This window comes from Lissotriton vulgaris, chromosome 3_1 (assembly GCF_964263255.1).
Source record: "Lissotriton vulgaris chromosome 3_1, aLisVul1.2, whole genome shotgun sequence".
In the NCBI taxonomy this organism is placed as follows: domain Eukaryota; kingdom Metazoa; phylum Chordata; class Amphibia; order Caudata; family Salamandridae; genus Lissotriton; species Lissotriton vulgaris.
Window position 1 is genome coordinate 159,304,095 of NC_141689.1, and position 15,032 is coordinate 159,319,126.

The 15,032-nt window shown below is 45.8% G+C and overlaps 1 protein-coding gene across 1 annotated transcript in view; it reads left to right on the forward strand.

Annotated features, from left to right (window-relative positions):
• Window positions 1-6,218, forward strand: part of VCP (valosin containing protein) — an 87,771-nt gene extending 81,553 nt beyond the window's left edge. The window contains exon 17 of the mRNA XM_086960254.1: window positions 5,661-6,218. Coding sequence (XP_086816380.1) covers window positions 5,661-5,766 — 106 coding nt within the window. The 3' untranslated portion in view covers window positions 5,767-6,218. The remainder of the gene's footprint in view (window positions 1-5,660) is intronic.
• Window positions 6,219-15,032: the final 8,814 nt, after the last annotated feature.

The following is a 15,032-nucleotide window of genomic DNA, read 5'->3' on the forward strand; positions in this document are numbered from 1 at the left end:
ACCCTGTTCACCCCCCCCATACCGGGACAGACTTCGGTTCCACCTCCGGGTCCAGGTGCACACCGACCAAAACCTTCAGACGCCCGCCTTCTGGCTCGGCAACGAAGAATCCAAAAAAGCCTCCAGTCGACTCGGGCTTGAGTCAGTCTGTCGGTTCCGACAAGCCGAAAGTCCTCAAACCAAAACTAACTCCGGCACCGAAGCAGCCCTCGGTACCGAAAGCGGTTGAGCTGAAAACAAGCTCCGCACCGAAAGCGGTCCCCAAGTCTATCGAACCGAAGTCTACTATGGTTCTGAAAAAAGGCGACCCAAAGCCCACCTCGGCACCGAAACACACTTCAGCTCTGAAGGTGGATGATCCCAAACGCGCTTCGGGACCCGTAATTCCGGATCCAAAAAGCTCCGATCGGAAAAAGAAACACGATTCCAAGTCTTCGGAACCGAAATCAAGATCTGCTCCAAAGACTGCATTAGACACTGTAAAAACTTCTAAGCAATTCGGTCCCAAGCAAGACAAATTGGCACTGAGAGAGGATACTTCTGAAGAGCTTTTCTAACCAGATCCGAAACAAAAGTCTCTTCCTATTCATCCAAAGACTGGACATGTAATTACAGTGCCTGAAAAGAGGAAAATGGACACTCCCAAGCCACCTCCAGTTCCTCTTAAAAAACATGCTCAAGCTTCCCCCATAAGAATTCCTTCACAGTTGCTAAAGTTACCAATAGACATTTCTCCTGCACACTCACCATCCATTACACCTAGTCCTACAGCACAGGATGATGACTATGTAGACAATTATTCACAGGGGGTAGAAAGTGAGCAACACATAGATGACACAGATGACCCAGACAATATACCTGGGCCATCAGATGATCCCGGGGAATATTATAATGCGCTAGATGCACCAGATCTGCCACAAGATGACGCATACCCTTCTAGACCATCTCCTCCACTAGACACTATTGAGTTTACACAGCTCATTCATAGAGCAGCTTTTTTTCATGGAGTGGACTTACATACAGATCCAGTGGAAGAAGACTTCCTTATGGATACATTACTGTTGTCACATAAAACCACAACCACATTACCAATACTTAACCCCTTCCATGCTCATGACGAGCTGAGCTTGTCATGAACAATGGGATTCAAGGGAGTTCAGCATCCGGGATGAATTGCCTTAGCATTCAAGGTGTTAATGGAGTGGTAAAACATGCACCAGAGGTATTCAAAGACCCCATCAGAGCCAGGGTAATTAACCCCGGACTAGAAAAAAAGTATAAAGCGGCTCCAATTGACCCAGCATACATCAAAGGTCAGCTGGCGTTAGACTCATTAGTAGTCTCTAATGTGAGGAAAAGAGCTAACTCGCAGATAACAGGGGATGCTCCACCCCCTGATAAGGAGTCTAAGCTTTTAGATGCTTTAGGAAAATGCACCATCTCACAAGCAGCCAATGTCTGGAGAATTGCTAACACTCCAGCTTTGTTAGCAAGATATGATCGAGCTCATTATGATGAGCTAGAAATACTTATGCAACATTTACCAGAACAATATAAAGCCAGGGCTTCTGACTTAATAGGGGAAGGCAAGGTTATTACCAATACCTCAATCCGCTGTGCGTTAGATGCTGCTGACACAGCCTCTAGAGCAATAAATACAGGAGTACTGTTAAGCAGACATGCCTGGTTATGCATCTCTGGATTCAAGCCAGAAGCACAGATCAGTATCCTAAACCAACCCTTTGACCAGCAACATCTTTTTGGTCCAACAGTTGCTAACGCACTAGAGAAAATGAAAAAAAGATACTGATAAGGCAAAATCCATGGGAGCCTTACAAACTCAGACCCACCGAGCGTCCTTTCATCGCTCCTCTTACAGGGGCGCCTCTAAAGGTTTTCAAACGGACAACACCTCTTCTTATAAAGCGTCCACCCAGACCTCGCCCATTAGGTTATTACAGAGGAGGATATAGAGGTAACAACAAAGGTAGGGGCAACAAGAACCACAATGCCTCTACTCTCAAACAGTGACTTCCCTCCCATCGCCCCCCAGACCATTCCACTCCTGTCTGGGGGAAGATTACAACAGTTCCTACCTGTCTGGAACTCCATCACCACAGACAGGTCGGTAAGACAAATAATTCAGTCAGGTAATGCCTGGAGCTCATGTCCACTCCTCTAACAATACCACCCAGACAATGTCCCATGTCACAGGAGCATCTCGCACTCCTAAAACAAGAGGTTGCATCTCTACTGCAAAAGAATGCAATATAACCAGTCCCAAAACACCATCAAAACACAGGAGTTTCCCTGAAACAATGTCCAATGTTTGCTTTTCTTAACAATAAAAAATTATTTAAAAAAAAATAAAGAAAACAACAAAAGAAACACAGGAGTTTACTCCCTATACTTTCTCATACCCAAAAAGGACGGTTCCCTCAGACCTATACTAGATCTAAGGCCTCTAAACCTTTACAAACAGTCCGGCCATTTCCATATGGTCACGTTACAGCAGGTCCTGCCTCTGTTAAAACAAAGTGAATTACTTGCCACATTAGATCTCAAGGACGCCTACTTCCACATTCCTATCCATCAAGCTCACAAAGTACCTTCGGTTCGTACTAGACGGCCAACATTACCAGTTCAAAATACTCCCTTTTGGAGTAACTGCGGCACCTCGAGTTTTCACAAAGTGTCTAGCAGTAGTAGCAGCACACTTAAGAAGGGACAACATTCATGTCTTCCCATACCTAGATGACTGGTTAATAAAATCCAAGTCGTACCACCAATGTGTACAGCACACGCATCAGACCATCTGCCTGTTACACAAGCTAGGATTCACAGTAAATCAAAAGAAGTCACATCTCCAACCATCCCTGTCTCAACAGTATCTGGGTGCCACAATAGATACCTCCAAAGCAATTGCATCCCCAAATTTAACAAGGATACAAAGTATGCAAGCTCTTATACAAAAATTCCAGCCACAGCACTTGCTACCAGCTCGAGTGTTCATGCAGTTAATCTGAATGATGGCATCTTGCATTTTCATAGTGCCACACGCAAGACTCCAAATGCGACCCATACAAGAGTGCTTAGAAAGTCAGTGGGATCGGGCTCCACAACAAATAACAGATCTGGTGGTGGTGGACGACCGGGCACATCGCTCTCTGCAGTGGTGGAACACCAAAAACCTTTCCAAGGGCCAGTCGTTCATAGAGCCTGTTCCACAAGTGGTGCGAACCACAGACTCATCTCACAAAAGCTACTCCACATAAATCATCTGGAGTTGCTAGCAATTTTTCTAGCTCTAAAATAGTTTCAACATTATCTATCAAACAAGGCTGTACTAGTCTGTACAGACTATATGACAGCCATGTATTACACCCAAAAACAGGGAGGAACACACTCCCGGCTGGCGCAGAGCATATGGAGGTGGGCCATTCCTCAAAAAATCTTTGTTAGCAGAACATCTACCAGGAGTTCACAATCCAGTTGCAGATCTGTTAAGTTGTCAAAGACCACAGATACACGAGTGGGAACTTCATCCTCAAAGTCTTCAATCTTTCTTTTACAAGTGGGGCCAACCAGAGATAGATCTGTTCGCCACACACCGCAGCTCCAAATGCCCAAGCTTCGCCGCCAGATATCCACATCTATTGTCCAAAGGCAATGCGATATGGATGAGCTGGTCAAACAAATTTGCGTACGCTTTTCCACCTCTCCCACTAATTCGTTAGTGGTACGCAAGCTACAGCAACATTTCCTCACATTGATTCTTATAGCACCAACGTGGGCAAGACAACCGTGGTACACCAAACTACTAGAACTCTCAGTACCACATCAAAAATTTAAACTCTCTCCACATCTACTGACACCGAACCATGGAGAGATCATGCATCCAGACCCAATGCAGCTCAACCTATCGATTTGGCTCCTGAGGTCTTAGAATTTGGATACCTCAATCTTCCACCAGATTGCATGAATGTCATAAAAGAAGCGAGACACCCCACCACCAGAGCATGCTATGCAGCCTAATGGAAAAGGTGCACAAATAACATGAATCCATTATATGTTTCTATCCAAAACATCATATGCTACCTGCTCAATCTACAAAGATGTAGTTTAGCGTACTCCTCAATCAGGTTACATCTTGCTGCTGTAGCAGCCTACCTTCAAAACAGACATTTGTCATTATTTAGAGTACCTGCCATCAAAGCGTTTATGGAAGGACTCAAAGAATAATTCCTCCCAGGATATCACCCTCCCCGGTATGGAATTTAAATATTGTTCTCACTAGACTTATGGGTCCTCCATTTGAACCATTGTGGGAGTGTGAATTACAGTTCCTTACATGGAAAGTTGCTTTTTTAGTCGCTATTACCTCACTCCGTGTAAGTGAGATCCAGGCATTAACAATTCAAGAACCATTCATACAACTACATCACAGCAAAGTGGGTCTTAAAACAAACCCAAAATTTCTTCCAAAAGTCCTTTCACCGTTCCACCTTAACCAATCTATTGAGCTGCCAGTATTCTTTTCTCAACCACAATACATTAGATGTAAAAAGGGTGCTCCTCTACTACATTGATAGGACAAAACCATTTCGTAAAACATAACAATTGTTTGTGTCCTTTTCTCCTCCACATAAAGGTAATCCCATTTCAAAATCTGGGATTGCAAGGTGGATTGTTAAATGCATTCAAATTTGTTACCAAAAAGCAAAACTCACTCTATCCATTCCACCTGTAAAATAGGGGCATCTATGGCATTCCTAGGAAATATACCCCCAGATGATATCTGTAAAGCAGCTACATGGTCTACACCGCACACATTTACAAAACATTACTGTGTAGATTTGCAAGCAAAACAACAAATTAGTGTGGGCCAGGCTGTACTCCAGACATTATTTCAAACTAATGCAACCGATACTGGTGGTCGCCGCTAAGGGAGAAAACTGCTGTGCTATCAATGCACTAGTGAGTTCTGCAGCCCATATTCCTTGAACGGAAAACACTACTTACAGTATGCATCTGTTCTTGGCATGTAGGGCTGCAGAGCCACAAACGCCCACCCGCATCCCCTGCTACCTATATCTGTTCCAGTAATATCTTAATTAGATACACAAGACATGGACATCTTTTTCTGTACTCCTTCAACTCCATCATTTCCCCAGTGGCGAAAAACAATCTGAAGATGGAGTCGATGCCTATGCGCACTAAGATCTACAGGAGTCCTAATCTAACAGACAAAGTGTAATCATCCGGGCCCACCACCAGATGGCGATCTAAGCCCTAGAGTGGCTCTGCAGCCCTACATGCCAAGAACAGATGCATACTGGTAAGTAGCCTTTTCTGTTCGAGGCATATGGGATGCAGACCACACACTAGTGCATTGATTGCATAGCAGTTTTCTCCCTTAGCGGCGACCAGTGGGCCTGTGGAGCTTGGAATCATGGAGCGAACGAATATAGGAAGAATTCAGGGTGTCTGATATTGTAAAGGTGTATTCTGTTTTGTCTCTTTATTTTGGTTAGCCGTACAAACTAAATGAACTGGGGATTGTCCACTAATCTTATTTTCCTATGTCTTACGGATAGATGTATTAACGTGTTAGCTTCCGTTCTGTTGAAGTCTATTAAAACTTGGATCTCTTTTCATAGGTTCCCATCAGGCAGCCAACCCGGAGCTGGACCAAGCCAAGGCTCTGCGCCAGGAAGTGGTGGCAACGTGTACAATGAAGACAATGATGACGATCTGTATGGTTAAAGCACTTATTTTAGCTGGACCAAAAACAACTGGCAGGCAGCCACTCCATGTTGTGCAGATATTCCAGTGTTCATGGACTTCTTGGCTTCTTCATTCCTCAGTCAGAACAGCGTAGCTGCGTCTCCGACTTGTTGGTTTTTTTCTTTTGTACAGGGGCTTTTTGTTGCAAAAGCAGTTTTCGTTTATTTCCAAGGCAGTGCAGTCAATTAAACAGAGTGGATTCATTTTCTGGGAAATTACTTCCATTCTGTTTGATTTCATTTGTCAGATTTCCCGCAGCTTTAGAAGTGGGTGCAACGCTAGCCTGTGTCAAATGGTAATAAAACTGAAAACAAAACAAAAATATTTTTCAAAAAAAAAGCAAAGAACTTTTATTTCCTTTTCCAATATCAGTAAAGGGGCACAATGTTAAAACTTATTATAAATTAAAAGATCTTCACCTGAACCGAGAATAAGTTAAATGCTTGTTTTTTAAATATTTTTTTTAATCAAGTTTGTACAATGTTTTACTTGAATTTGCTTGTCCTCAGTATGCTTGTGAAAAATGAATCAACTGAACGATTCCTCATAATTCGCAAATGCACGTAAGGAATATGCTTCATTCTGTAGCTTCAGGCTAATTTTGTTCTGCATTGTTCACTCCACAGTAGGCAAATAATTCTTTAGACTAAGAGACCGCTTTCTTCTGATGGAATTTTAAACCAGAGATGAGTAAGGAATTTGTGAATGATTGTAACTTGAATTTTTGGGTACACACTTGCAATCTGCCTAATTTCTCGATTCTGTGTTCCAACCTGGAAGACAGCTAGTGCACAGTACTCTGAAAACGTAGGTTCCTTTGCATCCCAGCACCGTCATTTGGGAAATCCTCTTATAGAAGTGCACTAAAAGCTCAAAAATGTAAGCTGTATACCCTGTAGGAAATGCTGTGAACCAGGTGGCAGGCTATCACAGATACAGAAAGAATATCTGCAACTTCTGCATGGAATATTACAGGCACTTGTTACATGAGATGCTGGATCAATAGATGCAAGGGTGTATGTACTCCAATGGTTATTACATCTGAGAGAAAGGAAAAAGATGTAGGGTAGAGTTTTAACGCATAGTTCCAGGATGATGCCATCATCCTACTGTGAAAGAAAGTTGTTTCAGGCGAATTGGGTCTCTAGGTCTGTAGTGTAGTTCCTATATTCCCAATAGGCTCTGCGCATTGGAAAAATATATTCTATAGATTTGACGTAGGACTTAGGTCAATAGGTCTCTATCGAATATACTAAACTTTTAAATTATGTGCATCTGCCAGCTAACTCAGAGGTCATTAATCCCTTCTTGTTCATTCGAGAGAGTTTCTAGTTTTGCACAACTGCATAAACATGACAACTTTGTTTCCCAAGAATAAGAATATCTCTCAGTCGTGGAAACAATGGATAACTAGTTCACTCAGTCAATCGCGCATGCTTAGTTTCTACAGAGTTGCAGGGAAATAGTGAGAAGGGAGTTTTCAATAAAAGGGTTTGTTGAACAATCTTCTTTCTCATGCAAGAGAAGTGAACTGCTACAATCGTTAGGCAGATGATTGTATGGTTTCTAAGTCGTATAAAAATACATACATAAAAAACATAGACTAAAATACACAACTGGTGCTTCTAGAATACACCTACCCCAATGTACCCAACTTAAGTCTAGTACGAGGAAAGAAGTAAGTATTGTTTAGCATAGATTTTGTTTTTGCCAAGAATCTACCAAAGGTTTCTCTAGGTTCTAATCGGCTCCATACCTTGTTAGAATGAAGGTCTGATATCTTTCTCTGGACTCGATTTCCCAACATCCCGCAACTGGAAACGCTGGAGTTGGATTCTTGGCAGGAGAAAGGTAGCTTCCTGATCAGTGCGTGAGCTGGAGAGTCTGCTTATCCAGTATTAGGGGTATCTTTCATAGATTCACATGCCTGAATCATTCCCCGTCGTCGGGATGGGAGTCCCCGGTACATAAAAAAAGTAATGTCATATAGACATATATACATAGTAATGGGCCAGAGGCCTCTCATTAGCAACATATCCTTGTCCTTTTGTGAAAAGGACCAAACTTTGGCCAAGAGCCAATCAGCTATCACCACTCTCTAGAACCTTCCTGGAAGGAGCTCTGGTCCCTCAGATTTTCTACCGCACGTCGTGCTAAGGAAGTCTCCACTGAGCTCTGCTCAGTTTTCCTTATTTCTCTCAGCACTTCATTTGTGTGGGGTTTTCAGTTTACTATGGCTGATATCCTAAGTCTTTTTAGACCTTGTGCTTCATGTGGCAAGAAGAGGCTTCATGTAGAAGACTAGCATAAGGATTGTCTCTATTGCCTCTACCCAGACCACTCTTCTAAAGATTGTAAGGTCTGCCGGACTTTTTCAACAAAGACCCTCAAGGACAGAGAGGGCCGCCTTTTGATATGGCTACAGAGACTGAAGGATAAAGACCAGACAGTCTCTTCTGGTGAGAGTGAATGTTCCTTCAGGAGTCCACATCTCCTAAAAGACCTAGAGTGACATCCCCAGGACCATCTTCGGAGCCACCTCAAAAGAAGACTCAAAAGTCTTCAGAGGTACATTCTAAGGTCTTGCCTGTGAAGGTTTCTCCTCAGGGCTCTGCTTCCACCTTCAAGAAACGCTTCACAACTTCGTCAGCTTTGCCGGTGACTGCGTCGACTGCTACCATTTCCACTTCTATGGAGTCTTCAATGTCAACGTCCACGTCTACAACATCCTAGTCGTTGACGGATAGGTCCATTTCCTCTATAATTAAAATAAAGAAGTCGTCGTCAACGCTTGTTCAGCTGCCGTCGACTAGCACTTCCGCGGCGACGAAGTCATCGTCGACTAAAGCACCATAGTCGTCGATAAAAACATCGTCGACTAAAGTTCCATCGACGCCATCTGTCGGCGAAGCCAACGTCGAGGCTGTCTACGAAGAAATCGCCGTCCACGCCGCAACCGTCAACTAAATTGTTGTCGATTTTATTTATTTTTGAAGCTTATAAAGCGCACAGCTACCCCCAACGGGGGTGTCCCGGCGCTACGACCAGCAGTCAACCAAAAGAGGCACAGCGGAGTCTAGACATTAAACAATAGCCAGGTTTTTAGTCTACTCCGGAATAGTGACTCTGATGTCATGAACCTCAGATCCGGAGGAAGATGATTCCAAAGTTTTTCAGTAACCACAGCAAAAGCCCGACCTCCCATTCTAGAAACACTGAAACGGGGGGCATGTAGGAGGTGAAGATTAGATCTGAGAACATAAACCAACTGAACAGGTTTCAGCCTGCGTCTCAGATAAGCAGGGCCCAGACCATTGAGCGCCCTAAACGCAATGAGCAATGCTTTGCATTGAATACAATGGGACACCGGCAGCCAATGCAGTTTAACCAAATATGGAGTAATGGAGTGGCGATACGGAATGTTACAGATCAGCCTGGCCGCTGCGTTCTGTACGATCTTCAATCGTTTAATCAGATAGGCCGGGGCTCCCACATACAAACTATTTGCATAATCCAAATGGGACGTGATTAACGCATGAACCACAGTTCTCCGTGAGTCAAGCGGAAGAAAAGGGAAAATATTTTTAATCATACGCAGTTTACCAAAGCATGCTGCTGAAACTTTATTAACTTGGGTCTTACAGGACAAAGCATTATCAAATTGAAAGCCCAAATTGCGTGTGGATAAGACTGGGACTGGAGCAGGGTCCAATTCAGCAGGCCACCATACTCCAGCCGGGAGAGGAGATTTTTGATTGAAAAATAGGACTTCAGTCTTATCCGCATTAAGTTTCAGATTGTTGGTAGTCATCCAGGAGGAGATGTTGACCAGGCATTGTCGAGAGTTGGACAAATTGCCTTCAGAGTGATCTCTAAATGAAAACACAAGCTGAGTGTCGGCAGCATAAGAGATCACTCTGACACCCCAGGATTCAATCACATCCGCCAGAGGTGCAAGGTAAACGTTAAACAGGGGACTGAGTGCCGAACCCTGCGGAATGCCACATATCAAAGGTTTCTCTGCAGAAGCATAGGGCCGGAGGAAAACCTGCTGAGTACTATCTCTTAGGAAGGATCTCACCCACGCCAAAGGGGTCCCCCATGCCAGTATCTCGGAGGCGATCTAACAGGATGTCGTGTGAGACAGTGTCGAAGGCCGCGGATAGGTCGAGGAGGACAAGCATGGTCTCCTCGCCCGCATCCACGCACTCTCGAATAGCCTCCGACACCTCCAGAAGTGTAGACTCAGTGCTAAAACCAGACTGGGAATCATGAAGAAGTTGATTTGATTCCAGGTGTTCCGCAAGCTGCTCCTGCACCACTTTTTCCAAGATTTTCGCCGGCTTAGGGAGGAGTGAGATAGGTCGATAATTACTAAAGAGAGTTGGGTCAGCATCGGCCTTTTTCAGGATAGGAATCAACCTGGCCTGTTTCCAAAGAGAAGGGAATAGGCCAGAGGCTAATGAGAGATTCCAAATCTCAAGAAGTGGATTAAGCAGCAGCGGAGCCAGATTGCTTAATACTTGTGCAGGGGCAAGGGGAGAACCTGATTTACATCGATGCCTTCTGGATCAGTCGTCGACGACCACCCAGTCGACTGGTTCGACAACGGAACATACCTTAAAGTGCGTATGTTCATCTAAAAATTACCAAACGCACACTGACACCGGATTTAACCTCTCCGAGCAGAGTCCAGCCTTTACCTCCTGCGCATCTCCTGGACTAGGATGGCTCTATGTTCCAGACAGCTACTAGTCCATCTGAACTGAACGTAAAATACCACGAGAGCTTGGAATATGAGGAACAAGAACAGGAAGAACCAATAGATTACCAGGAGGAATTCCAGCCTCCTCCCCTTTAACCTATGGTGTCTGCCTGCATCTATAGTCACTGATGTTCAGTTTTTGATTGCGGATTATAAACTGAGGTTCCTGTCTATGCCTCCACCACCTCCAGTGGTCTCTCCTCCACCTAGATCTCGGCCTCTGCCTCTAGTACTTCAGCCGGACCCTGTTCCCTCACAACCTCCACCATCCTTGGATGATGATGAGGAAGAGCAACAACATGAAGGGGAACTTCAGGACTCCCATGACGAATGGGACGATTGTCATTCCATGTCCAGAATCTCCTGTGCCTACGCAAGCCGATTCGCCCCTGGAGGACATTGGGGGGTTCCATAATATCCTGGAAAGGGCGGCTTTGAGTTTCAAAATTCCTATTACAACTCAACACCAAGACTGTTTCCTGTATGATTTTAAGGAACCCATCAAAAAGGCTGTCTGGTCCATACCTATCATCGACTACATTTGGGATCCGGGGGTTAAGATCATGCAAAACCCTTCTTCCTTGCCCCCAGTGCTGCATAGGCTGGACAAGAAATATAGGGCTCCAGACACTGCTCCAGCTTGCCTTACTGGCCATCCCAAACCGGACTCTGTCGTTACTCAAGCAGCGCAGCGTAAATAGAAAAATCCTTCTGCTACTCTAACTGCACCTCCGGATAAGGAGGGACGAAAACTAGACAATATTGGAAAGCGTTTTTCTTCTATGTCCGCATTAACAGTGCGCGCCTCTAACTCTCTGGAACTGTTAGGACGTTACAACCGTCAAATATGGGCTGATATTGCCCCATATTTGGGATCCTTACCGGAAGAACAAAAAGAGGAGGCTAGGAAGATTCTCTTGGAGGGGTAATGCTCAGCCTCAGAGATAATCGATTGTGCGATGGATATCGTATCGACGAGGTTTCGCCAACTGGCAGGGGCTGCGGTGCTGAGACGCCAAGGTTGGCTGAAAGCTACTACTGTCCGTCCCGAAGTACAATCTAAAGTGCTTGACATGCCTTACGACGGCCAACTTCTGTTTGGAGCACACATTGATGAGGCGCTACAATGTATTAAAAAAGATACCGATACGGCGAGGGCACTGGGTACCCTCCAGTTTGAGTCCTCCCTTTCGGAGCTCAAGAGGGAGAGGACAATCTTCTGCAAGTGGAGATTTTCAAGGTTACCGGTCCTCTTACAACTCAAGTCAGCAGTATAAGCCTCAATATCAACAGAGGCAGCAGCAGTCGTCTTACACAAAATCTTCCTTTTGTGGTAAAGGAGGAAAGTCAAGCACAGCCAGAAGACAATGACTTCTCTCTGCCACAGGTCTCCATGTCTTCTCTGCCATGCAAGATTGGAGGAATAATTTAGTCTTTCCTGCAAAATTAGAAAAAAGATTACTACGGATCGATGGGTCCTCCAACTAGTTCAATTCGTACACACTCTGGAGTTCATAGAAACTCTGCCTCAAACTCCTCCTCGTCCAATGCTCCACAAAAATTTACATCTACTGCTTTTGGAACTCTCACTAATGCTCCAGAAAGGTGCTATAGAAAGAGTCCCTCATGCTCAGCGAGGCAAGGGGTTCTATTCCCTATTTTTCTTGATCCGAAAGAAGGAGAAAAAATGGAGACCTATATTGGACTTAAGAAACCTAAACAAGTATCTCAAAAAACAGTCATTCCGTATGGTGTCAATTCTCCTCAATGCGAACGACTTCATGGTGTCTAGACCTTCAAGACGCTTATTTTCACGTGCCTATCCACAGGAATTACAAGCAATACCTCAGGTTCGCGGTGGCGGGCAGACGCTACCAGTTTCGGGTGTTGCCCTTCGGCCTGAAATCAGTGCCACACATTTTCACGAAATGCCTCCAGTGGCTGCGTACCTCCGGCAGCAACATCACCAAGTCTTCCCATACCTGGACGACTGGCTCGTCAAGGTGCCTTCTTTTGCAGGCGTGACCAAATCCTCCAACGCCTGTCTTCAACTTTTCAACGACTTGGGCCTCACTCACAATCGAGACAAATCGGTCCTTCAACCTTCCCAGCATCTCACTTTCCTAGGCGCTGTCCTTGATACGGCACAGAAGAAAGCATTTCTATTGCAGGAGCGTCAATCCAAGCTGACATCCTTAGCGGCCCGCATACAAACCAGAAGATCCCTCACGGTGCGCCTTTACAAGTCCCTGCTTGGGATGATGTCTGCTTGCATCCTGTTAGTACCACACTGCCGTCTTCACATGCGCCCTCTTCAGGAAGCGCTGTCCACTCAATGGATCCAGTGTACAGGATCATTCGATGTCATCCGGGTGACTCCTCCCGTGGTGAAAGCTCTACAGTGGTGGATTCACCCGCAGAACCTTTTGCGAGGTTTGCCTTTCCTGCTTCCAGTTTCTCCGCATATCATAACAGATGCGTCCCTGGAAGGTTGGGGTGCGTTCCTCCAAGAACTCAGAATCAAAGGACAGTGGTCCCCTTCAGAGCGACAACTGCACATAAACCTTCTCGAGTTACGAGCAGTTTAGCTGGCGCTTCGAGCATTCCTTCCTCTGATCAAAAATTCCCCAGTGCTTGTGAGGACAGACAATACCACAACAATGCGTTCTATAAACAAACAAGGGGGGACCCGTTCCCTGACGTTATCTCACAAATCTCAGAAAATCTGGAATTGGTTGCTTCTTCACAACATTTCCCTTTGTGCAGAATACGTCCCTGGAATGGACAATGTCCTCGCGGACTCACTGAGCAGACAGTATGTGGTCACGAGTGAGAGTTGAATTAGCAGCTTCTCAGTCACATCTCCCAATGGGGCACGCCTCACCTGGACCTTTTCGCAACCATACACAATGCCAACATTACGCAAGCTGGCGTCCACAGAAGGGATCTCTAGTCAAGTCAAGTCAGAAATTTATATAGCGCGCTACATACCCATAGGGTCTCAAGGCGCTTGAGGGAGGGGGGGAGATTACTTGTCGAATATCCAAGTTTTAAGTTGCTTTCTGAATGCTAGGTGGTTCTGAGTAAGGCGAAGGTGAGTGGGAAGAGAGTTCCAGGTTTTGGCTGCCAGGTAGGAGAAGGATCTACCTCCCATGGTGGCTTTGTTGATGCGAGGAACAGTGGCAAGGGCTTGGTTGGAGGATCGTAGCTGACGGGATGGGGTGTAGAAGGACAGTCGTGTGTTGAGGCATTCGGGTCCAAGTTCGTAAAGAGCTTTGTGTGCGTGGGTTAAGAGGCGGAAGGTAATCCTCTTATTTACGGGGAGCCAGTGGAGGTTTTTCAGGTGACCAGAGATGTGTTCTTTGCGCGGGATATCTAGTATGAGCCTGGCTGAGGCGTTCTGGATGCGTTGGAGTTTTTTCTGGAGTTTTGCGGTGGAACCGGCGTAAAGGGTGTTTCCGTAGTCCAGGCGACTCGTGACCAGTGCGTGAGTGACCGTTTTTCTAGTTTCGGTGGGGATCCAGCGAAATGTTTTTTTGAGCATGCGAAGAATGTTGAAGCAAGATGATGAGACAGCGTTTACTTGTCTGGTTATTGAGAGTGAGGAGTCCAGGATGACGCCCAGGTTCCGTGCGTGGTCCGTCGGGATGGGTGCTTTTCCAAGGGCCTCTGGCCACCAAGAGTCGTCCCAGGCGGAGGGGGAGGTACCTAGGATTAGGACTACAGTTTTGTCTGAATTCAGTTTCAGACGGCTGTGCTTCATCCACTCGGCTACTTCTTTCATTCCTTCGTGTAAGTTGTTTTTGGCAGTGTTGGGGTCCTTGGTGAGTGAGAGGATCAGTTGGGTGTCGTCAGCGTAGGAGATGATTTTGAGATTGTGTTGGCGAACGATGGCTGCGAGGGGGCTCATGTACACGTTGAAGAGGGTGGGGCTGAGTGACGATCCTTGCGGCACGCCGCAGATGACTTCAGAGGCCTCTGACTTGAATGGAGGGAGTCGGACTCTCTGAGTTCTTCCGGTGAGGAACGAGGTGATCCATTCCTGTGCTTTTCCTTGGATTCCGATGTTACTGAGGCGCTGTAATAGGGTGCTAAGGCAGACTGTGTCGAAGGCTGCGGAGAGGTCAAGGAGGATGAGGGCGACTGTTTCTCCATTGTCCAGTAGGGTTCGAATGTCATCTGTTGCTGCGATGAGTGCGGTCTCAGTACTGTGTTTGGCTCGGAATCCGGACTGTGAGGGGTCGAGGGTTTTGTTGCTTTCGAGAAAGGCGGCAAGCTGGGTGTTGACAGCTTTCTCGATGACTTTGGCCGGGAAAGGAAGGAGCGAGATGGGGCGGTAGTTTTTGAGTTCGGTGGGGTCAGCTGTGGGTTTTTTCAGAAGGGCGCTGAGTTCTGCGTGTTTCCAGCTTTCTGGGAAGGTGGCGGAGTTGAGGGAGCAGTTGATGACGTCTCGGAGGTGAGGTGCTATGATGGAGTCTGC